The sequence below is a fragment of the Hyperoodon ampullatus genome (assembly GCF_949752795.1).
Source record: "Hyperoodon ampullatus genome assembly, chromosome: 8".
NCBI classification, from domain to species: domain Eukaryota; kingdom Metazoa; phylum Chordata; class Mammalia; order Artiodactyla; family Ziphiidae; genus Hyperoodon; species Hyperoodon ampullatus.
This window is the reverse complement of record NC_136921.1, coordinates 3,544,937-3,570,200: the sequence shown is the minus strand read 5'-3', so window position 1 is coordinate 3,570,200 and position 25,264 is coordinate 3,544,937. Positions and strand designations below refer to the sequence as shown.

Sequence of the window (25,264 nt, the reverse complement as noted above, 5' to 3'; positions counted from 1 at the left end):
CCATTTCATTCTCCAGTGTCCGGTGGCCAGGCAGCTAAGGGCAGGGTCACGCGTGCCCGCCCCCCAGGACATCCGGGATTCAGTCGGTATCTGGTGTCTGAGAGCTGGAGCTGACACCCTCTGGGAGCCTTGGACACGGGACCCTCTCCTGAATGATTCCCACCAGCTTGGGAGATGGTTATTCTATTGGGAGGAGGCCCTCTTCCAGAGCCTCTAGGACTCAGGAGCAAGCCAGCATCGACAGTGAATCAGGATAAGTACCACAATCGACATGGAGCTGGCGGTGGCTCGCCCTGCGGACCAGTGGGTTGTGGGCTGGGCACATCCTCCCCACGGCCCTTCCTGGAGTGGCCCCTTCTAGCGGGCGCAGCATCTGCCCCGCCCCGGGGGCGTCTCATTCAGAGCCAGCCGTGCATCTCCCTGCTGCCTCTGGCCCTCCTTCTTCTCTTCTCTCTGCAAAAGCTCTCGGGCTGTGGATGACAGAAGGAGAAGGACGTGGCCTGGTTGGGAGGAAAGTCCCCCAACCCAGCCCAGCACTCACCTTGCACACGTGGCATCCCCCAAGGTCCCACCCTCCCTGATGTTTTCCAGGAAGCAGGAAACACGGGCCCTTGACTCCTGCCCACTTTCCGGGCCCTGGGGACGTTCTGCTGGGTCCCAGGTCGCCAGAGAAGAAGACCTGTTGAAGACCCAGTGATGGTCCCCCCACCCCCTGCTCTCGGGTAGGAGGCTGGTCACTCACCCACAGCACTGAAGACTTCAGTCACCTGGTGGTTCAGTTTGGCCGAGGTTTCCATGAACAGCAACCCCTTGCTCTCTGCAAACTCCCTCCCTTCCTGACGGAAACGGCCACGGAAAGCCCACATTAATCATCAGAAATTTCCCACGAACACTTAGACGGCTTCTAACAGGAAGACCCAAGAAACACCGAGAAACAATTGCACCAGCAGAGAACGTCATTCCTCAAGCTCTGTTTCTGGGGCTCCCAGAGAAGGGGGCCCAGACCAGGGAGCAGTGCAGGGCAGGGAGGGAGGGTGCTCGCTGGCAGGGGAGCCCGGCACCCCCAGCGGGGTCCAAGGATGCTTTCCTTGGCGAGGTTCCCGCCCCTACCACGGTTCTCTGGCACCGGTGGGCTCTGAAACCAAGTGAGAACAGAGGAAACGTGGAAGGGGAGTGGGGACAGCCTGGTGGGAGCCCGGCCCTTCTCTGGGTCCCCCACCACCGTCCCACAGGGGTCTGGCCTACGTGGAGTGAAGGGTGTACGGAGCAAGGGCGTCTGGGAAACACCAGGGCTGCTCGTGTGGCCGAAAAGTGAAGAAGCGTTCATGGGAAGGCGGTGGTGAAGGAGGACCTGGGGGCCTCCCCGTGCAGGCCCCTCGCCTCCGGACCCTCCCAGGAGGCGCAGTGCTCAGTGCCTGACACTGAGCTGGCCCCTGGGGGCTGGGCCGGCCGTGCCCACAGCATGGCACCCAGCGGTGTCTACTCCCCCCACCCCCAGCCTGGCCCGCAGAGCTTTGCTCTTCACCAGCCCCCAACGAGCTTCTCAGCCCTTTCCCAGACACAGAGGGATGGGGACATTATTACTTGTATTTTAAAAGACAAGGTGACCTAGTACAGCTGAAGACTCAGTGACTTCAGGTAGCTCATATCTGGATCACATGAATGAAACTCAAATACCCCCTTTGCCCAAGTAGCTTGGGGGTTCTAGATGGGGTCATGTTAGGGGGTTGTCCTCAGGTCCAATGAGCCTCTGGCCCCTAAATTGCAGGTCCCCGGCCCTCCGTCTGCCAGTTTGTCCTGGGGCTTCCCCAGGATGGGAGCCACGGTTACCTCACCCCCCGTGGAATGAGCACAGCCAGTGCACAGATCTTGACTCCTAAATTCATTCCCCGACACTAGGAACCAGGGCTCTTTGGGGAAATGATTGATTCCAGGGCTGGGGCCGAGAAAGGACAAGATGACCCTGGAACAACTTGGTGAGCCAGAAGGGAAGGAAGAGCTCAAAGAATAACAGGGCGGGGTGACAGGGCCAGCGGAGGGGAGCGCTCTCCACGGCCAGATCTAGGAGCAGGTTTCCCCGAACCAAGAGAAGGGCATTAGTGGAAAAAATGATAAAATCTGCACAAGATCTGTAAGGAAGTTTGAACGGTCGTTTCCTGATTTGCTCGTTGTTCTGAGCTTATGTGAGATGTTAACACTTGGGAAAGCTTGGAGAAGGGCAGACGGCAACTTTTTGTGCTATTTTTGCAACAATTTTTGTAATTCTGAAATTATTTTAAGATGAAAAGCCCCAAAATCAATGTAAAAGCTGCACTGACCACAGGTCAGCTTGGCCTCTGCCCCAGCTGAGGCACCTGCAGCTCCGGGGTCTGCCCCCCGCCCCCCTGCCCCCAAGGCCCAGCTCAGTGGGAGCTCAGAGGGAACAAGAAGCCAGGGTGGGGTCTGGGGGCCCAGGGTCTACAGCCCAGGCCCCAGGGTGGCCGCTTCTGTGCCGTCTAAGCCACGGGGTCCCCCTCCCGCAGGCAGGGGTCCTGGGAGAGCAGAGAGGAGGGCCCTCCCGCCCCTGAGATGGGCCCCCGGCTCCAATGGGTCTCCCCACCCAGGCCCCGTCTCCCAACTCGGCCTGACCTGGGCTCCATACGCTCTTCCTAAATCACCCAGCAGTTCCCCACCCCAGGGACTCAAGGCTGCCCCGGAATAAAGCCCCCAATCCCAACACCAGCGCTGGGATGTCTGCCTCTGAGCCCCAGCGCCCGCTCAGCAGGGCCTCCTCTGGCCGCCCCCTGCCCCCGACTCCCTCCCTTTCCTGCCCTGTGCTGTAGCCCAGCTCCCTCCCCATCCTGCGCTCCCCTCCTCCCAGAGCCTCGCCTAAAACCCACACCCACACACACACACGCGGACACCACGGTACACACACGTCCTGTACACACACATCCTGTACACACACACACGGACACCACGGTACACACACGTCCTGTACACACACGTCCTGTACACACACACACGCAGACACCACGGTACACACACGTCCTGTACACACACATCCTGTACACACACATGCAGACACCACTGTACACACACGTCCTGTACACACACACACATGCAGACACCACGGTACACACACGTCCTGTACACACACGTCCTGTACACACACACACGCAGACACCACTGTACACACACGTCCTGTACACACAGTCCTGTACACACACACACGCAGACACCACGGTACACACACGTCCTGTACACACACGTCCTGTACACACACACACGCAGACACCACGGTACACACACGTCCTGTACACACACACACACACGCAGACACCATGGTACACACACGTCCTGCACACACACGTCCTGTACACACACGTCCTGTACACACACACACGCAGACACCACAGTACACACACGTCCTGTACACACACACACACATGCAGACACCACGGTACACACACGTCCTGTACACACACGTCCTGTACACACACACATACACTGCAGACACCACTGTACACACACGTCCTGTACACACACACACACACACACACACACACACACACACACGAACCCCTTGCTCCCTGCTTGCTCCAGGCTCTCATCGCTTTACAAGCAACTGCCTACAGTATTTATTCTGCTGTTGGTCATTTTACAGAAGAACTGCAGCTTTCGGGTTCTCTCTGAAGAACTGCAGCTTTCGGGTTCTCTCTCCCTTGCTCATTTCCTAGCAAAAAATTTGGATTTGCCCCTCATTTTTGCGGTACGCGGGCCTCTCACTGCTGTGGCCTCTCCCGTTGCGGAGCACAGGCTCCGGACGCACAGCCTCAGCGGCCATGGCTCACGGGCCCAGCCGCTCCACGGCATGTAGGATCTTCCCGGACCGGGGCACGAACCGGCGTCCCGCGCATCGGCAGGCGGACTCTCAACCACTGTGCCACCAGGGAAACCCAGGATTTGGCCCTTCTTGAGTAGTTTATTGAACACAAAGAGAAAGATCTGAAACCTGCATTACTCAGAGAAGGAGAGAGGGTGGGAAGGGTCGTGGTTTCCTCATGGAAACCGTTCCCTGCACTGCGCCCGCCCCTGCCAGCCCTCGGGAGGCTGCGGTGATGCTCACAGCTCTCCCCGCAGCCAGGAGCAACCACCTCTGGCTCTGACCTTCCCAGGAGAGACCAGAAACCTCTGCCCAGGAGGGAAACTGAAGTGGTACGTGTGTGTGTGCGCGTGTAGGGTGTGTGTGTGTATGAGTGTGTGGGCAGGTGAACATGTGTGTCTGGGGCCCCTCCCTGCTCCTACACTGGGGACATAGTGACCATCCCCAGGCCCACCTCCAAGGTCACCTCCTGCACCGGGGACATAGTGACCATCCCCAGGCCCACCTCCAAGGTCACCTCCCGCTCCGGGGACATAGTGACCGTCCCCAGGCCCACCTCCAAGGTCACCTCCCGCTCCTGGTCGAGGTCTGTCTTGTTGCCGACCAGCATCACCACGACTTCTCCTGGGCGGAACTCCTCCTCCAGGTCCTTCAGCCACTGCTGCGCCTTGCAGAAGGAACCCTGAGAAAGGAAAACAGGACTGTCAGGCAAACCGGGTGGTCTTCCTCAGCCGTCCCAGGGAAGACAAGGCAAGTGTCGGTGGCTACCCTGCGTAAAACACAGGATCCAGGTGACCCACGCGAGGAATCGTGAGGGATGGATGGGGGTGCACTGTTCTGGGTACTCCGGGAGGACCACGGAGGGGCGCAAACCCAACCGTGCAGCAGGATGAGGGGCTGTCAGGGAGGGCTTCCTGGAGGAGGTGACCAACTTTCACTGAAGGAATCTACTGATTGTCACGATTTTAACATAAAACGGCACATGATCCAACTGGCCTTATGTTGGGCCCCAAGGGCTGTTCTGCCCCTTGAGCAGGGGTGGCTGGTCTTCCACTGGCCTCGGGTGGTCTGGGCCGAAGGCAGCTCTGTCCCCACCCGGCCAGCAGGAGGCTGGGGGCTGCAGGAGGTTCCGAGTCAGACCTGGAGCTCTAGAGGCCTCTGGTCCAGGATGCCCTCAAGGACCACTTTGTGGGGAAGTGGCTGTCACCCGAAACCCTGATCCTAACTGCAGTGCCCCACAGACCCGGGAACGGGGCCTCTGCCCTGGGTCCCATGCAGCCCCTCTCCCCAGCAGCCATGCTGACCCAGTAGGCCTGCTCTGAGCACTGCAGGGGCTCCGTGCACGGCACTCAACCTCCTTAATTCCACCAGCGCTGCCCTCTGACCAGAACTCCCTTCCGCCCCGCCGCTCACATGCCTACCGCCACCTCCCTGCCCGGCCCTGCCCAACAGGGCTAATCCTGCTTCTCCCAACGTCTCAGCTAGAGCCTTCCTGCAGGAAGCATGGTGCCCCTCCTGTCAACTCCCATAGAACCCCACCCTTCCCTGCTGGTGCACTAAGCATCTGCTCACTTCTGTTTGGCCTGATGATATTCTGTAGAGTGGATATGCAGCCAGGGGCTGTATCCTGTTTTCATAACACCCCCCCTCACCAGCTCAGTGGGCACCCAAGGAATCGTGAGTGATGGATGGGGGTGCACTGTTCTGGGTACTCCAAGAGGACTACGGAGGGGCGCAAACCTAACTGTGCAGCAGGAAGAGGGATTGTCAGGGAGGGCTTCCTGGAGAAGGTGACTGACTTTCACTGAAGGATTCTCCACTGGTGCTCACGATTTTAACATAAAGCACCAGCACAGGTCAGTCACATAATGCCGCCAGAAGGTTGCGTCCATGTGCCTTGGAGGGCGGGGACACACCCAGGTGAGCCTCACCTTCCTGGTGATATCATACACCAAAAGCGCAGCATTGGCACCCCTGAAGTAGAGGTGGCAGACGCTGTGGTACTTTTCCTGGCCAGCCGTGTCCCAGATCTCAAACTTCAGAGACGCAGCCCCCAAATCCACCACCTTTGTGAAGAATGCACCTGAAACAGAAGCCCAGAGGAGTTTTACATGGAGGACGAGGTCTTTATCCACGGCTCAGCCTGGACCAGCGTGAGCCCTGGGCTCAGCAAACCAGCCAGAGACAGCCAGCCCTGTGCTTCCTGTCACCCTCAGTGGGGAAGGCTCAGCAAACCCCTCTTCTAGAAGATGGCATTTTCCAGAAAAAGCAAAGAGTTGTAAGGAATTTGCTGCAGACCTTTGCAGATTCCACAGAGGCTTTGGGTGGGAAGATAGACTCTCAGGGTCCTATTCAAATCCTCTGGACTATGTGTGGCATGGAAGGGTCTCTGACAACCAGGGTCACCCCGTGGGTGTCCAGCGAGGTAGCTGGCATGCTGACGGTCACATCAGCTCCTCCTCTGCATCCTTCCTGGTCTCCTGCTAACTCCCCGGCCTGATCCACAACTCTCCCTGCTGACCTCCCTTCTCCACTGACCTCTATGCTTGGAATCCTTCCTCTTCCCCACCTCCCTACATGTCCACCGGGTCTTTGAGTGTGAGCCCTTGGGGCAGTGCTGGGACCCCCTTCCCTGGGAGTGGTCTATAGTAGCCCCCCTGTGCTCATCACTCACCCACTGCACAGGTAGACTTCTGTGTTCTCACCTGTCACCCCTGGGGACAGTGAGCATCTGGAGGGCAAGGACTTTTATGCATTCTTATCCCTGCTTAATAAGTACACACAACAAAAGATCTATCCCCAAACCATTCATTCAACATATTGGGCAATCCACCTTTCATTTGAAGACTGTTTTCCCCTTAGCATAGCTTTCCAAAGTGTTGTGACTTTAAGATAGTTATTTACTAACACCAGGATATTGTCCCCAGAATGTAAATTGGTGCAGCCGCTATGGAAAACAGTATGAGGGTTCCTCAAAGAACTAATAAGAGTTGCCATATGATCCAGCGATCCTATTCCTAGGCATATATCCGAACAAAACTATAATTCAAAAAGATACATGCACCCCAATGTTCACAGCAGCACTATTCACAATAGCCAAGACATGGAAACAACCTAATGTTCATCGACAGATGAATGGATAAAGATGCGGTACATATAAACAATGGAACTTTACTCAGTCATAAAAAGAATGAAATAATGTCATTTGCAGCAATGGATGGACCTACAGATTATCATACTAAATGAAGTAGGCCAGAAAGAGAAAGACAAATGCCACATGATATCACTTATATGTGGAATCTAAAACATGACACAAGTAAACTATTTACAAAACAGAAACAGACTCACAGACATAGAGAACAGACTTGTGGTTGCCAAGGGGGAGAGGAGGAGAGGGAGGGATGGATGCAAACTAGTACATATAGGATAGATAAACAACAAGGTCCTACTGTATAGCACAGGGAACTATATTCAATATCCTGTGATAAACCATAATGGAAAAGAATGAAAAAGAATATACATATGTATAACTGAGTCATTTGCTGTACAGCAGAAATCAACTATACTTCAGTAAAATAAATTTAAAAAAAGATGTTCTCCCCCATAGCGTATGGGGTATGTCATATACAGAACTAGACCAGGGACTGGGAGGGGCCAGGGGCGAGACTCCAGGCAAAGCTTCTGCCCTGCCCAGACCCAGCCTGGGTTGGAAGCTTGTTGGGAGATTCTGGTAAATGTAGCCACAGGCTTGAAGTTAAATTTTTCACTCCAAGGCCAATGTGTTAGTGTCCTGGGGTTGTCATAATAAATAACCACAAAAAGGGTGGCTAAAAACAGCAGACATTTATTCTTTCAGTTCTGGGGGCCAGAGGTCCAAAATCAAGGTGTTTCCAGTGTTGGTTCCTTCCAGAAGTTCTGAGAGGGAATCTGTTCCACGCCTCCTCCTGGCTCCTGGTGGGGACCAGCAACCGTCGGTGGTCCCTGGCTTGTAGATGCATCTCCCCCGTCTCTGCCTCTGTCTTCACACAGGCAACCCCTCTGCATCTTTGTGTTCTCCTGTTACAGAGACACTAGTCATGGGATTCAGGGCTCACCCGAAATCCAGGAATATCCTTAACTAGTTACATCTGCAAACACCCTTTTTCCAAATAAAGCCACATTCACAGGCACTGGGAATTAGGAGGAGGACGAGTCTTTTGGGGGACACAATTCAATCTGCTACAGACAGAGAATAAGAGACAAGTCTGGGCTGAGATTTTTAGCATAGAAAGGGTAAGATCATGATTCTCTCTCATGAGAATCTAGTTTGGGGTGACTCCTAAATGGAAACCGCTGATCCACCCTCTGCCTGCACATCCTGCATTTTTCTGCTTGTCCACAAACTTGAAGTCAGATACACTTCCTAGGTGTTATGGACTGAATGATTGTATCCTCCCAAAATTCACATATAGAAGCCCTAACCCTCAGCATGATAGTATTTGGAGATGGAGCTTTGGGGAGGCGATTAGGGTTACATGAGTTCGTGAGGGTGGGGCCCTCAGGGTGGGACTAGTGCCTCTGTAAGAATGCACTCCCTCTCTCTCACTGTCTCTCTCTCTGTCTTCTTCCCTCTGTCTCCTCTCTCTGTCTCTGTCTGTCTGTCTTCTCTCTCTCTCTCTCTCTCCCCTCCCTTCCATGCAAACACAAAGAAGAGACCATGTAAGCACACAGTCAGTTACCTAGATGGCAGCTACCCATAAGCCAAGAAAAGAGGGCTCAGGATGAAACCTACTTTGCCAACACCTCGCTTTTGGGCTTCCAGCCCCCAGAGCTATGAGAATAAACCTCTGTCATTTAAGGCACCCAGTCTGTGGTGTTTGTTATGACAGCCCAGCAGAACACCACACCAGGTCAAACAAAGCTGCCGTCTTCAGCTCAACAGTAGGACGGACGGCTCCCAGCTCATACGGGGCTACTGTCAGGACTGAGCAGGACAGAAGCTCCATTAAGACTGTTGAGGTCACGAGGGTGAGGACCACGCCTGGGCCTTGGAGGGAAGTCTATCAGCTGCAACAAACTCTGTCGACTTGCTTCAACCTTAGAGATCCCAGCTTCCTCCTTTACCAAGAGTCAACAGTGCCCTCTTCCCAGGGCGGTGGTCAAACCCAGGACAAAAGAGACGAGGTGCAGGGGTGGCACCTGACGCCCCTTCCTCCCCTCCCTCTCCGCTCTCCCGGCTCATTGTCTGGGAACAGCAGCCTTTTACCCACACCCTTTGTCTGTTTGCTATCAGGTCAAATCACACTTCTGCGTATGCGATTTTGGTTTCATCCTAAAAGTCATCACTGCCAGGTTACAGGTGGGCATAAAATTCAGGTTTGCCTCCTTTGCTTAACAATCTGAGCTTCTGATATTTTCCTTTTCTACTCTGAAAACGATGGCTGGTGGTTGAGTTTAAATCAATGTAAAATCCCAACCGATTTCCAAGGAGCGCAGGGTTTTCACACCGAGCAATGACGTGGCATGAGTGGCTGTTGGATATTCACAGACTGCAGCACCTCGTCTCCCCTGGAGAGAGACACAGACCCCCCAGGTGGGCCCCCGGGCTGGTATATGAAGCAAACTTCCACCCCCAGCCCCGTGAACTCCTGGCTCCAACCCACAAAAGAGCCCACATGTATCACCTTCCTTGTTCAGAAACCCACTGACCACATTTTCTACCTGTTCACAGCTAAAGCCAAAAAGGGATTAAAAAATAAACTTCCAAGATATTCAAACAGACGGGGAGACTTTTCCTGAAATGAAGTTGGCAACAAGCTGGGGTGTGGGAGCAGGACCGGGCCCAGAACCGGGCCCAGAACCCGGAAGTGTCCACGTTTCTAGAATACGCTGGTGGAGATGACACACCGGCACATTTTTACCAGATGATACTCTGAACCGGGGCCACCTGGCACTGCTTTATATGGCGACACAAAGCAGGGCTCCAGCCTCCTCTGGCCCCAGCACAGTCCTCAACACGGGAGCCCCAGCGGTGGGGACACTTGGGGACACTTCCGGCCCCCTCCCCAGCCTCTGGAAGCGGGCGTGCCTTCCACTTGCTGAGCTGAATGGACCCCCAGTGGGCAACGAATGACAAGAGAATTCACTGGGGGTTGTTCTTCAACTTGCATTCTGCTGCCCCCAATTAAAAGGTGTCTCAACTAAATGTTAACACAAGGAAATGTTTTGCTTTTTGACCTTTTAATTTAAATCAACGGCACATCCTGCTTACTGAAGCCCTCTCTGCAGCGTTCTCTTTTCTGTAAAAGTCACGAGCTGCTTCCTAGTGGAAGGGAACACGACATGGGTGACTTCTCAGGGTCACCTGGGCTCCAGCAATGTTTCATTCAGCAGGGAAGGGAGGTGGGGCGAAATCCAGTACCTTTCGCACCTTCGCTGCCCCAGGCAAGGCCCAGCTGGTCCAAACTGGCTTCTGCCAGCAAATCCGAACACAAGCACTAGATGTCACCACCCCTCCAAAGATGTCACTAAACCGTGCAGGGCAGGGAAATGGGCCAGAATGTCCCCTGCTGCTGCCCTCAAGATTCTAGGATGAGGGGTCCGCGGGAGCTCAGTGGGATCTTGGGAAGCTCTTGGTGCTCCAAGCCCCCAGCCACCATAAGAGCTTTTGGCAGCTGCCCATCTCCCCTGCCAGCCCCTCTCTCAGGTGGGTCTGGCGGGCTTTGTGGTGCTGGGGCAGCCAGGAGTTCAGGGGGTTCTGGTCTCCTCCCAGCAGGCCACGCCCTCGGGAGGCTGTGCTCAATTCTACCCTGGCTCTGCTTTGGGTACAAGAGTCTGTCACCGCCTGTCACAGGTACGGCTCCAGCTTCCTCTGGAAGGACAGGTCTCGCCGCAGGGCGGCTGGAACCCTGTCTTGGCGCAGGCGCTGTTCTGCAGAGCTGTGCCCAGTGTTTGTGTAACCCTCCACTGTGGGGCCACTCCACACACTCACCAACAGATCCAGACCCTCTGGAGGGGCCCAGGGACCCCCGCTCTTCCCCAGGGCTGGAGTGTCTTGCAGCTGGCCTGCCCTGAAGGCAGCACCACCAAAGACGTGCCAGGCCCTGGTCCCACTCCTGCCCTCGGGAGTGTGAGGGTGGGCGTCTGAGGAAAGGGGGCAGCAGGAAAGGGTGACGACTGAAACCGAGCAGGACCCTGTGGGGCTCCTGGGCACGGACGCCTTTCCATGCCCCCCGCTTTTGTTTGCAGGGAACAGACTCCAGCCCCCATGACCTTCCCTGAGTTCCAGAGGGCAGGTTCAAACAGTTGCTAATCAGGGAAGGGAGGGGATGCAGAGACAAGGGAGGGGCAGCCAAGAAACAACAGTGCAGCCTTGGGCCACGGTCCTGGTTCCGCCTCAAGGGAAACACATAGGGCTTCCCTGGTGGCGCGACGGTTAAGAACCCACCTGCCAATGAAGGGGACATGGGTTCGAGCCCTGGTCAGGGAAGATCCCACATGCCGCGGAGCAACTAAGCCCGTGCGCCACAACTACTGAGCCTGCGCTCTGGAGCCCTCAAGCCACAACTACTGAGGCCACGTGCCACAGCTACTGAAGCCCGTGGGCCTAGAGCCCATGCTCCGCAACAAGAGAGCCACCGCAATGAGAAGCCCGCGCACCGCAACGAAGAGCAGCCCCCGCTCTCCGCAACTAGAGAAAGCCCGTGTGTGGCAACGAAGACCCAGTGCAGCCAAAAATAAATAAAATAAAATAAATAAATTTATTTTTTTAAAAAAGGGATACATATAACAATATCTTTGAGTTCCTTACAGAACTAAAACCCCCAACAAATAGATGTCAGCATACTTCATTCCAGAGAAGATCACGGTTTGATAACCTCATCAAGAGACCACCTGAGGCCACATTAAAGGAGCGCAGGCCCTGCATACACCCTGGTCCTCATCAGCAACCCTGGCCTTGAGCCATTGTTATAAAACTCCTCACTAAATCCTCCCGGCTTGGGACCCACAGTTTTCGAGGGCAGGAGCCTGCTGTCTCCCCCTCTGCCTGGCAAAGCAATAAAGCTATTCTTTTCTACTTCACCCAAAACTCTGTCTCTGAGATACAATTCAGCACCGGTGCACAGGGGCCGAGTTTTCAGCATCCCAACCCTAAGTCATAACGTGGTGACCCGTGACTTGACATCCTTGATCGACCTTTCACAAAGCCCTCCCCCCCATAGAGAGGACTGTACATCCCATTTTACAGATGAAAGCATGGCGCTGAGAGCCTAGGCCCTTGCCCTCGGCCGTCCCCTGTCCCCTCATTTGTAAGTTCAGCTCATATTTACCAAGGGCTTCCTGCAAGCCAAGCCCTGAGCAAGGCACCACCAACTTGTTCCCCCAGCTGCCCCCGGGGAGGAAGTGAGGGCCCTCATTCTTATCCCCCATAAAGCCAAGCCGTAGTGAGAGAGCAATGGGCGTGTCTGCCTTCAAAGGGTTTCTGTACAACACAGACTGTCTCCCTTAGATTAAAGGGATACTCGTGGTCCATTGCCTCCTCTGAAAATTCAGGGAACTTCCCTGGCAGTCCAGTGGTTAAGACTCCGCACTTCCAAAGCAGGGGGCGCAGGTTCGATCCCTGGTCAGGGAACTAAGATCCCACATGCTGCGCGGCGTGGCCAAGACAAAAAACAACCAAAAAGGGAGGGTGTCTGCTTTTATAATAATATAATAATCATCATAGCATAATAATTAATAAAATCACATAGAATATAATACGTGAATAAATATCATATTATAATAAATAATATTATTTATTTATTTCTATAATAACGTAATAATCCTTATAATATCCCCTGCAAAGGTCACAAGGTGTACAAGGCATGTGAAGTAGGCCCAGAGATGTATGTGGCGGAGACCGTCATTCCCACAGGGGATTTAGCTCCTCAAAGCAAAGGAAGGCGTTCTCATCTCTATGTCCCTTACACCCAGCTCAGTGGCTGGCACCTAGTAGGTGCTCAATAAATAGGCTGGTGGCTGATTGAATAAAGGACCGCTAGACTCAACTAGAGGGCTGCGGGCCACAACACTGATCCACACCCTCCCACGGCAGCCCAGGAAGCCAAGGCCTAGGGCACCAGCCCCAGGGCAGAGGCGGGGTCCTGGGGAGATGAGCCCCGGCCTGGGGGAGGGGCACGGGCAGGAGGAGGAGGGCTGGGGCCAGGCAGAGGACCGGGAGTGGAGAGGGCGCACCCCGGCCTGCCACCCAAGAAAACGCCCCCCACCCTGACCCGAGCCCAGGCTCTGTGCACCCTCCTGACCCTCGTGGGACCCCTGAAGAGAGCAGGGTGACTTGGACAGCCTGGGGAGGGTGACAGCTTGGCCCCCGACTTGCTGGAGCTAAAGGAAGCAGTGGAGGTGACTGGGGTCGGGGAGACAGGGCACCCCACCCACCGTCCACGAGCTGCAGTGCGCCGGACCTGCGGGTTTCTTGCTTGGGAGAGTTAGCGAACTTGTCTGCGTTCCCCCTTCCCTCCCCAGAAATACAGAACGCCAGCACCGCCCGCAGGCTCAGCCTGGCTCTGTGTTTATGGGTCTCTTCTGCCCCACAAGGTAGGTCAGAGTTGCAGGCCTCCCTGGGCCCACTGAGCTAAGTTCTCAGCTCACAGTGAGTCCCCAGGCCACTCCATGCCCGCTGGAGCCCACCCCCTGGCCGCCCACTGCCTCCCAGGATACTGGCTCTCAAGCAGGGGTCCTAAACTTTTGGGGGGAAGTTCCCGGTAGTAAACATTTTAGGCTTCGAGGGATGTACTGTCACGGTTGCCAGCAATCAACTCAAAGCCGCCCTTCCAGAGGGAAAGCAGCCACAGAGGATACACAGGCATGAGCGGGGCTGTGTCCCCGTAGAACCTTATTTGCAAAAACAAGTGAGCCTGTGAGCCGTGGCCTCAGACCTCGGTCTTAGAGTGAGATCCAACCTGACAAACCGCCCAGTCTGGTCCCTGCTGTCTCCCTCCCCTGAATTGGAATCCAGGTTCACACCCAGGCACACAGCCCTTGATATCCCAGCTTGGCCTGGCCCCCTTCTGTGGTCCCTGCTCTCAACGAAACCCACCTTGAAGCCAGACTTGGCACTTTGTTGTATTTTTTTAAAGCCCAGTCTGATATCATGGGTGGGCGGTGTCAGCTTTCCCGCTGATGGAGAAGAGGTGGCCCTGCGTGCCCCTCAGCCGGCCTGGATCCACGGTCTTTACCGGCTCTGCCCACGTTCCCGTCCTGGGGCCAGCGCTTCACCCTGCCTCTGCCCTGCTCACCACTGTTGCTGGGGGCCTGGTCCTGGCAGATCCCTTCGGGCCCCATATTCCTCAGGGACTATGGTTCCTGAGAACCACCCTCCTGAGAAGATTGAGGGCCCCCAAGGAGTTAATACCGTTTGCTGAATTTTGTGCTTTGTTTCTATGTTGGTGTGTCTGCTTGGCATCTTAGAGAATCCTCCACACCTAATGTGGGCCTGGGACAGAGGCCACACCCAACAGATGCTTGCTGAGTGAGTGAATGAATGGATGAGTGAATGAATGGATGGGTGACTGAATGAATGAATGAGTGGACACAGAGAAACGGAAGGCTTATCCATAGCGGAGTACAAATTTCAAACCGAAGCTTTCGTTCCCAGTGAGGTGTCTCTTCCACCATGACGGCTGCCTCCCGAGAGGACTGGCACAAAGCACACTGGGTTTCCCTATTTTAGGGGGGAAGTGGGGCTTTTCACCCCCAGACAGGATGTGAAGGAGACCAGTTGTCCACAGATGCGCCAAAGCCCCTCCCCTCTGAAAGCCATGACTTGCTATCCTCTTTAAGCAGTGCAGTGAGAGGGGCCTCCCTCCCTGCCGTCCCTTCCTACAGCACCCACCCTATCCGCCAGCCCAGCCCAGGTGGGTAAGCCGAGTCCAGGCAGAAAGGGATCAGCATTAGCAGGAGAGCAACCAGCCAGGGTGAGAGGCCGGCTTGTCTAGGGGGCTGAGTGGCAGAGCCTGGGGGCAGGTTCTTCTTCTGGGCTCCCCCCTCCACCAGCAGAAGCCCTCACACACCCAACTCTTTGGGGCCAGAAACTCCGTCCCTGATACACTACCCACCCCCTCCCCGGCCCCCGCAGACTCCAGTTGCACTGAAACCTGTCTGAGTTCTGGATTCCGTGAGAATGCCTGCCTGGGGTGGACCTCATGCCCTCCCTGCACGTGCCAGGCACTGCCCGAGGCTCCAGGAGAGCCTGGGAAATTCCCAGGCGGCCTCGTCCCCAGGTGCCCCACATGTGGGTCAGCAGCCCTGGCTTCCCCACCAGGAGATGAAGGAAGGGTGCCCTGTCCCGTTACTTACATCCCACGGTCGGCAGGATGCTCTTGAAGTCATTCTTCACATACCGGAGAGCCAAGCTGGACTTGCCCACAGAACCACTGCCCAGGAGAACCAGCTTGAAGATGCAGGGCTGGCCCAGGGCAGCCCCGGGCCGGGGGGCCCCATCCACCTGCGCCATGCCCTGCAGAGAGACAATGATGGACGGGGGCTGAATGTCAGATGCCAAATAATCTCAGCAAGGGCGCCCCCGGGACGCTGCGGCCCTGGCTGAATACAGACAGCCTTGAATGAAATGGAGCTCCAAGTCAGAGGCACCTGGCTTGCCACTCTGCACCCCATCTCCCCTTCTGGAAAGTGGGGTGAACAATAGCTATAATATACGCCTGCTGTGAGTGAGTGAATGGATGGGTGACTGAATGAATGAATGAGTGGACACAGAGAAACGGAAGGCTTATCCATAGCGGAGTCCAAATTTCATGCCAAAGCTTTTGTTCCCAGTGTCTCTTCCACCATGACGGCTGCCTCCCGAGAGGACTGGCACAAAGCACATACTGGGTTTCCCTATTTTAGGTGGGAAGTGGGGGTTTCGCCCCCAGACAGGTTGAAAGTGTTGTGAGGTGCTTGGAAAGCGTGTCCACGGTGCCCGGCAGTGGCCAATGCATACGAACGGCTTCATACCCTGCGACGTAGTGATTGTGTGCTAGTCATCATACCGGCTCACTCTCCTCTTTCCACCACCTCTCACTTTTGAAAAACCTATGACTTATTCCAAAAAGGTTCTGAAATACCTCAAAGGTACAGCACTCTCTCAGTTGTGGTTCATGGATTAAAATTGGTGTTTCAAGAAAATCTATTTACAAAAAAGCTTGGTGTTTCAAGGATCTCAAAACATTGCAGTCCTTCCCACTGTACTGAAAGCCTCAGAACCCACAGTGATAGGCCCTGGAGAAAAACGGCTCTGTGATCAAAATTAATTTGGGCAAACCCTGCATATGTTTTCATTGTAGAAAATTTCAGGCATGCACCAGAACAGAGAGGATGGAGGTCGTTCTGGTGGACCTCAGGTCTCCATCATCCACCTCCACAAGAATCAGCTGTAGCCAATCTTATTTCACCCACATCCCCAAAGCCCCCTTCCTCCGAAGATTAGTTTGAGGGAATTCCTAGACATCCTATTAATTCTCCTGCAAATCTCAGTATATGTACATGCATCCTCTTTTTCTCTGTAATTTATTTGTTGAAGAAATCAGACTGCCCTGTGGTTTCCAGTCTGGATTTTGCTGATTGCATCCCTATGTTGTCATTGAATGTGTTCCCTTGAACCCTGATTTTCTGTAGCTTGGTGGCTCAGAATAGAAATCTGATTGGATATAAGCTATCTTTTGGTAAGAATACTGTCATGAGTGTGGCGTGCATTTCCTCAGGAGGCAAATAATGTCCGGTGGTCTCTTTGTGATGTTAGCAGCCGTTGAAAAATGTCCCTATGTCCACTGTCTCATTAGGGGGCTGCAAACTGGTGGCATTCTACTGTTATCATTTTGTCTTCGTCTATTATGTGGATTGCATCTAAAGAAAAGCTTCCCCTGAAAAATACCCCAACCCACCTCAGAGCTAGCCCGTCCAGTGAACAGAGCCTCTCCCACCTCACTGCAGTGGGTGGGAATGGAGGAAGGGAAGGAATTTTGAAGAGGGAGGGAGAAAAGAGAGAGCAGTAGGAAGCAGACCCTGTTCCCTCGCTTTCCCCAACAAGCAGCCACAGCCACAGACTGGTCTGTTCTGCCCTGTGGGGACAAAAGGAAAAGAATCGAGTTTGGGATCAAAGTTTAAAAACAAACAGGACTGAGTCCTAAATACCAACAAGACTTTCTAAACAGAAAGTGACTGGTGTTACAGGGTCTGGCAGAGAAGGGTTCACAGGCCCATCCACTCCCTGGCGAAAGGGACACAGCAGAGCTGAATGGTTATTGGAAAGCATTTCTGGAACCCCATCTTCAATGGGATGCTCTCAAGTTTCACGATTGGGGATGATGCTTAATTGTGTCAATGGATGACATCCCACCAGGGTACCCTGCAACTTCCTCTGCATCCCACAGACCCACAGCTGCCGCAGGGGTTGGGTAATGGAGTTCTGCAGGGGCCAGTCCTCTCTCCAGAACCCACCACCCATGCAGGAATTCAAAGCAGTCCTTCTACAGATTTCTGATCCACTGGTAGAAATTAAACTCAAAGGCAAAATAAAATAAACACCAGGAACAAATAGGGGCGCCCCCCATAGTGGCTGGCCCTCCAGGGATAAAATGACAGCCTATGATTCAACTCTACAGGCCAAAGGGCAAATCAGAGTCCAGAATGAGGATTGACGCCGCAGGAAAGATAACAAAAAGCGGTTGGCTCAAAGTTCAGAGGTTGCTAGAGCTGCTTATCTGTCAATCCCACTGCCTAATCATCTGGGGAATTTGCCTTACGGTGAAGCTGCTACATCTGCTCTCTTCTCTCTGTTCACCTTGTTGCAAATCCCTCTCCCACCACAGCCTCCTGTCTGGTCTCACAGCTGCCACCCTTACCCCACTCCCTCATCCCCGATCGTGTGTCCAGTCCCCATAAGTAGCAGTTCATAAAAGAGAGAAAAGTCTCTGTATCGTGGGGCCTACAGCTCCCTCTTCCTCTTCTTGATGGAAATGATCTGTTTCCAACTCTACCTTAATTTGTAGAATTATTTTTTTCTTGGTTCTCTCTCTCGCCGGGCTATAATTGCTCACGAAAGCAAAGACAGTATCCACTGAGATTACAGTAGGTGCTCAATAAATGTCTCGTGCATATCCGTGGGGATGGCTTAGCAAGTCATAACCAGACGGACATGCTGTTTCCACCGCATAGCTTGCACGGCCAGTCCAACCCCAGGGAGCTTGTCAAAAAGTGGGCTAGGGGCTTCCCTCGTGGCGCAGTGGTTGAGAGTCCGCCTGCCGATGCAGGGGACACGGGTTCGTGCCCTGGTCCGGGAAGATCCCACATGCCGCGGAGCGACTGGGCCCATGAGCCATGGCCGCTGGGCCTGCGTGTCCGGAGCTTGTGCTCCGCAACGGGAGAGGTCACAACAGTGAGAGGCCCGCGTACCACACACACACACAAAAAAGTGGGCTGGGATCTCTGTAGAAAGAGAGACCAGAGGGGCATCCAGCAGGTGCTGGGACCAGCTTCCTCCAGGCAGCTCAGCCCGAGTGACCAAGAAAAGCAGAAAGTTACAGGTTTAAAGGCAATCCCGCATTCAGATTCAGACAATGTATTCAGAGGAGGCTGCTGTAACAGCACGTAAAACCTTGACCCAATTAAAGTGGTTTTGCCTCCTTAAAGAGGTGGGTTGACTAATCAGACCCGGAGTTACGGTACAGAGACAGCACTGCGCATGCGCAAGGCGGGAACCCACGTCTCCAGGATGACCCCCGAACCAAGAAGCTCCAGGCTAGGGAACTCAAAGAACCGAAATGTTGCCACCAGAGCCCTTTACGAAGGACAGGTCCTTTAATAAGGAAAATCTGGCTTCCAGGAGCGCGCGCGTAGCTTATAGGGACTGATTCAAGACTAGCCAGTTAGCTTCCAAGTTTAAAATTCCCCGAAGCCCTTAAATTTTGCCCCAAACGTGGATTGTAGAGACACGTTTGAGAGCCTTGCCGGTCGACCTCGAATTAAAGCTCTGTCTTTTCTCAAAAGCCAGTGCCACAGTGTTGGCTTCTATGCTTGTTGGGCAGGGAGTCCTTGCCCTACAACACTGTTGGGGAGAAGGAGACCAAGGCTAATGGACCCGCCATCTCCACCGAGGAGCAGGTGACCGTGCTCAGGGCCGCTGCACGGCTCGGCTGCACACAGGTTTCTACTGAAGCGGAGCAAGAAGCCTCTGGGGGTCCTGGCGTTACCCCACCTTACAGAGAGGCCCAGCAGCTTCTCTAAGAGAAAGATGCAGGAGTCCAAGCCAGAGCAGGCTCAAGGAGGAGGATGGGGGCTGGGGGAGAGATGGATGAGGAGCTTGGGATTAGCAGATGCAAACTATTATATATCGGATGGAAAAACAACAAGGTCCTACTGTAGAGCACAGGGAATTATATTCACTATCCCGGGATAAACCATAATGGAAAAGAGTATGAAAAGGAATGTATGTATGTATATATATATATATATATATATATATATATATATATATATATATATATATATATATATAATTGAATCACTTTGCTGTACAGCAGAAATTCACACAACATTGTAAATCAACTATACTTCAATAAAACAAATTTAAAAAAAAAATTTTTTTTTAAAGCCAGAACAGGCTGCCTTCACGTCCACACTGTATTCACCAGGCATGAGCATCATTTCAGTCAATTACAGAGGCAGCAGGACCTGCGCTCCATCCACACCAAGAACCGCTGGTGCAATGAGTCTGCCGGGGAGCCGCTGGCCTGACCTCATTGTCCAAAAGATGGTCAGCTCAGTAGCAAGCCCTCACTTATAAACCACTTTTTTTTTTTTTTTTTTTTTTGGCCTAATGTAGAGAAACAGAGAGTAGAGCGGTGGTGACCAGAGGCTGGGCTGTGTGTGGGAAATGGGGTGATATTGGTAAAAGGGTGCAAACTTCAGTTGTAAGATTCACAGGTTCTGGGGATCTCATGTACAGCATGATGATTAGAGCTAATATGGTATTATACACTCGAAAAGTGTTAAGAGAGTACATCTTAAGTGTTCTCACCACAAAAAGAAATGGTAATTATGTGACGGGGTGGAGGTGTTTTTTCAATATGTAAATGTACCCAATCAACACGTAATATACCTTAAATTAACCCAATGTTATATATATGTTAATTGTCTCAATAAAGCTGGAAGAAAGGAACACTTTTAAGAATGGAATTCCCCAGGTTTCTGTGCCACCCCAGGCTAATACATTATTTCTTGCTAAAGTACTTAAAGCACCTGCTTAGAAGCAGATATTCCACTGATTTGTGCTGTAATTTTACGTAAAGAGAAAGTTCTAACACACCTACAGCAATTCTCAAGTATTTAAAGATACCCCTTTAAGTTTTCCTTGCTATTTATGTGCGCTAATTAATAAAACTCTCCTTAAGTCAAGAAAATCTTTAGCCCCAAACATGTCTGAATTAACCAAAATCGGTGGACTATGAATAAACATGCCATTACTATGATACCACATACAGGTGACACATCTCTTTATCTAAAAACATTATTTTTCAATAAATATAAACACATAATTGTCAATATGAAAAAAGGAAATTACCCGTAATCCCACACCCTTAATACAACGAGGGATGGTATTTTGCCTACTTTCTTCTAGATTTTTGTATAAGAATCTTAAAAACAAACAAACCATCATTTTAACATAAAATTACGCAGCCTTCATTAAAAAAAAAAGTAAGACATATCAAGGGCGGTTTCCACATTACTGCCTATGTTGTAGATGCATTCGAACTATGTGTGTTTAATGACCACATAATACCCCTACAACGATTCCAATTTCCTGAACTATTTCTCTGTTACTGGATTTTTACTTGGCTTTAATTGTTTTTCTCTGTAATAAATAAGACTGCAGTAAGCATTTTCATGTATGCGTTTTCGTGTGATTACACATTGATTAGAGGTTGAAGCCCTCTGTTCAGAGAGGGCTCCAATTGAAAAATGTGACTCCTGACTCGGCCCCTGGAATTTCATGAAGATAGGGTTACTGAAGTGTCTCTAAACGCAGAGACGATCTCAAGAATACCACGTTCGTGATCGGGGCCAACAGGGACACCCTCCGGAGCATTTCGGTTTCGGGCTTTTCATTTCTGACAAGCTCATCTCCTTGCACCAAGGGAAAAAGGAGAGATTGCAAGTCCAAACCAGTCTTCCTGGGGGAGGGTCGCTCCAGGGAAGCGTCTGATCTGCCGAGTCCTCCTCCAGCTCTCCCCGCCCAGGCGTGTAAGGAACGCAGGGATTACTGTGCAGTTGTTTACTCTGAGGTCAGTCGGTAGCATTGGGCATCGCGATCCGTTTGAAATGGATTCCTGTAAGGGCTCCTATTCATTATGTTCAAGCCTTTAACTGGATTTTCCCAGAGGCCACTCTTTAAATAGGAATCTCCTTCCAGGACCCTGACCTAGCAAGCCATCGGGGACGAGCAAGGACACCTCTGGCGCTCAGAACACACTCCTGGCTCTTCACTTCGCCCTTTTGATTCTGTGCACTGGGGCTCGTGCACAGACACACGTCAGACACAAAAGTGCAGGCACACATGACACACACAGATACACTCACACCCACATACATGCACACAGACACAAATACACACAGACACACAGATACAAACAGACACACATCGATATTTGCACACAGATACACACACACACACACACACACTCGACAAAGCACGCAGAAGTTTAAACAATGACTCACCTGTTCCCCAGGCCTGGTCACTTCCAGTGAGCCTGACACCCTGTCATCACCGGGTCCCACAGGGCCCCTACGTGTGTCCCCTTTCTCCCTGCTTCTGGCCAGGGGAAAGTTTTGTTCCCTCAACAGGAGGGCTGGGGCGTGGCCATGGCCCCGGGTCCAGGCAGAGGCTCAGGGAAAACAGGTGAGAGGCAGCAGCCTCGGTCCAAGGCGATGCCCAGCCCCCTCCCCCAAGGTCAGGCCTCCTCCTTTCCTGAGAGGCTCTCAGGGCAAGGTCTGCTGTGGTCAGGTGGTCACCTGGGGCAGCGGGAGGCTGGACCTTAATGCAGGCGCTGCGGGTGCACCTGGGCACCTGCCGGAAGTCACGCTCCATGCGGTCACCCAGCTCCGCCCGAGTTTCTCAGTTTTGTTACGAGTCGCATTTCAATGCTCATTTATTTCCCTCTGCTTCTCCTTCAAGCTGTGGGGCTCTTTGTTGCACTTGAAACTAATAGCCCAGAAGAGAAGGAAGTATTTGGGTCAAATGAATTCATTCCTGCCACAAACAGCTGGGCGCCTGCTCTGGGGGCCCTGAGCCTGGAACCAGGGGCAAGGCAGGGTGTCCTGGTCCTGGGGTCAGACCAGCCCATCCTGCCTGGATGCCTCGGGGGGTGCTGTATTTCCCTGATTGCTTCTCCCAGCAACCTGACTGCATCTCCCGGGAAGTGGGAGGGTCTGGGCACAAGAGAGAGGGCAGGGGACTTTTTCCTGGTCCTCCCAAATTCTTCACACGACTCTAGTTGCGGAATTTCCCGCCTCAGCAATGATGGAATAGCCTCTTTGAGATGAGATTTTCAGAGTCTCCGAGCACTGGAGTAGGGGGAGCCAGATGCTGAGAAAGGTAGAAATTTGCCGGCCACGAATCTGTCTGCAGACACAGTGTGCAGAAAGCTGGCTTTCTTTATGTTCTCATAACTCACCTTGATTTCAGTGAGACACGCTCTGTCAGCTCCGTGGTTCCCCCGCGCCCTGTGGGGTCCTGGGGTCTTCTGTTGGAGGGGACACCTGTGTAGGTTCCAGTGGGGGCTCCCTCCCACCGTCCCTCCAGGGCCAGCCTCTCTCGGCTGCACCCGCACCATCCTGGGGACAGGGGTTCTTCTCCCACACAGTCATTTCGTCCAGGGTGCAGCCACCTCTCCGGGTGCCAGCACATAACTGTCCTGTCACTTTGGAGACTGAGAACCTCTCTCTCCTTTTGAATGAGGTTCTCATCCCCGACCCGCAGACCAGGAACCAAAGGTCTGGGTGCTGACCCGCTGCTCTGCCCAGAGAACCCATGTGACAGAGGGTCCAGCTCTGATGCAGGTAAAGGTGTTTTTCTCTCACGGGGATGGGCGTCTCCCCAGTTATCGTGAAGCATCCACCTTCCTGCAGGCTGATAGGGGCACAACATGGGAGGGAGCTGTAAAGATCAGTTTTGTGGCAGGAATGCAAGAGACAAAATAGTCAATAACCAGCGTCTAACACCCCAAATGGGAGTTTTGCGCCCGCAGTCAGACAGTAGGTTTGAAAGCCAGACCCTGTCCAAAGAAGAGATTTTGGGGTCCTTTCAAAAGCTCCCATGTGACTCTCCAGCCGCCATGGATCATGTTGGGGAGGGTCCCAGCTGGCGGGCGGAGGAGGAGATGGGGGGACGGGGACGCAGAGGCCCCCCTGCTCACAGCTGCGCACACGCCCTCCCTGCCCATCCTCGAGGGCAGGGGCTTGCAAAGATCCTGGAGAGGTCTGGGGAGCCCAGATACGCCAGGGGGGCAGCTGGAAACCCCTAGAAGAGCCACTCGTGTCAGTCTTCTCTGTCCCCTCCCCCTCCCGACGCTGCCGTGAGGTCTCCGGTCACCCTGCCCACCGAGGTCCCCAGCGCCCATGTCGCAGAGGAGCGGGAGTAGAAAGAAGGCATCTGGGAGAGCGGGCATCTCACCCAAATCCTCTCTGTGACTGCAGGAGACCAAGGTCCCTGCACTGGACACAAGTTGAGAAGCCCTCCCTCAATTTTCCAGCGTAAGAGGCCTCGCAGAGAACTTCTGGTTAATCGCTATGAAATAAAACTGCGTTAAGAATTCTGTGACCTGTGGCCCCAGAACCCTCAGTGACTGCCCCAGGGGAGGACGTGTCACTCCCGGGCGCAGAGGAAAGAGCCCCAAGTTCATGACGCTCCCACCACAGCCTGGAGCAGAACCAACCCAGCACTCTGACAGCCTCTGGGTGGATAGGGGCTCGGGGCCTGGGTACTTGTCTGTCAGCCTGTAACAAGCAACCACCAACACGGTCGCCTACGACACACGCTTATTATCTCACAGTTCCCGTGGGTCAGGAATCTGGGCACAGCCTAATGGGTCCTGTGCTCAGGGTCTCACAGGCTGCGGTCAAGGTGTCGGCAGGGCTGCATCCTTTCTGGAGCCCAAGGTCCACTGCAAGTTCATGTAATCTTGGTGGAACCCAGTCCTTTGCTGTTGTAGGACTGAAGTCCCGTTTTGCTACTGGCTGCCAGTCAGAGGGCACTCTCAGCTCTTAGAGGCCCCCATAAAAGCGACAAGCCCCCAGGCCCTCTCACACACAGCAGCTTGCTTCCTCGTGGCCATCAGGGTCTCTCTCTGACTTCCAGACCCACTATCACAGGCCTCACCTGATTAGGTCAGGCCCACCGGGCACAATCTCCCTTTCCTTCACTCAGAGTCAGCTGATGAGGGACCTTAGTTACATCTGCAAAAAACCTCTTCCCCTTTGGCATGTACTATGACCTAATCTCAAGGTGGCATCATTGTATCCAGGCCCTGGGCACCCTCAAAGGAGGGGATTGTCCAGCATGCGGACACCTGGGGTGGGAATCTCGGGAGCCATCTAGAATCCTGTCTGCCTCGGATCCGAGCCGGAGCACACAGAGGGAGGGCACTGCTTCCCCCACCAGGTGACGCAGAGGGAAAGCACACCACTGGCAGGTGGCGATGAACCACCCCCGGGGCCTGGACTCAGGCCAGTCCCAAACAGCCGACCTCTTCTCACCTCGAAAGGCCCAGGGGCACCATGAGAGGCCAGGACTCAGATACTCAGGAGGGCCTGGGGGCTGATTGCTTCTGTGGTCTTAGGGTCACCCTGCACAGCTGTCATTTGGGTGGGTCTTTTCCCTGAAACCTGTGGGTTCCTCCTGCAGAGACCTTGGCAAGTCACTCCCCTCTCGACACCTGTTCCCTCACCTCTAAGGTGAGGGGGTTCCCTTCACCTCTGGCCTCTGTGATTTGGTCTCAGGGCACAGAGAGCAAAGCCGGGGGCTCTCATGCTGAAATCAGAGGAGGCTTTCCCGTGAGGTTGTGTGAGTGAGGCTCGGGGACAAACCAAGTCCCTGGTGGGGAGGATGGAGACTTAGAACACAGACCTTCTCACCCCACTGAGACCTGCACCCCAGAATTATCACTGCTTATGGTGGAAGCTAATCAAAGACGGTACATAAGCAATTTGCTTACGTGACCATAATTAATATTATTTTTATATGGCCGTACCAACTTTTAACTTTCTCTCTTGGCATGTGTCAACTTTCCTGTATTGACATTAACAGGAAGAATTTCCACCGCACCAATTAATCAGGCCACAGATTCAGACACGTACACTCATGGGCATATT

General features: G+C 53.4%; 1 protein-coding gene across 1 annotated transcript; it reads right to left on the bottom strand.

Moving 5' to 3' along the window:
- Window positions 1-357: 357 nt before the first annotated feature.
- Window positions 358-15,356, bottom strand: RAB17 (RAB17, member RAS oncogene family; the record flags this gene model as incomplete). The annotated part of the gene is made up of 5 exons (XM_079709797.1): window positions 358-470; window positions 743-836; window positions 4,422-4,547; window positions 5,797-5,948; window positions 15,200-15,356. 5 exons carry the CDS (start codon window positions 15,354-15,356, stop codon window positions 358-360), a joined length of 642 nt encoding a protein of 213 aa, XP_079565923.1.
- Between the last annotated feature and the right edge of the window lie 9,908 nt (window positions 15,357-25,264).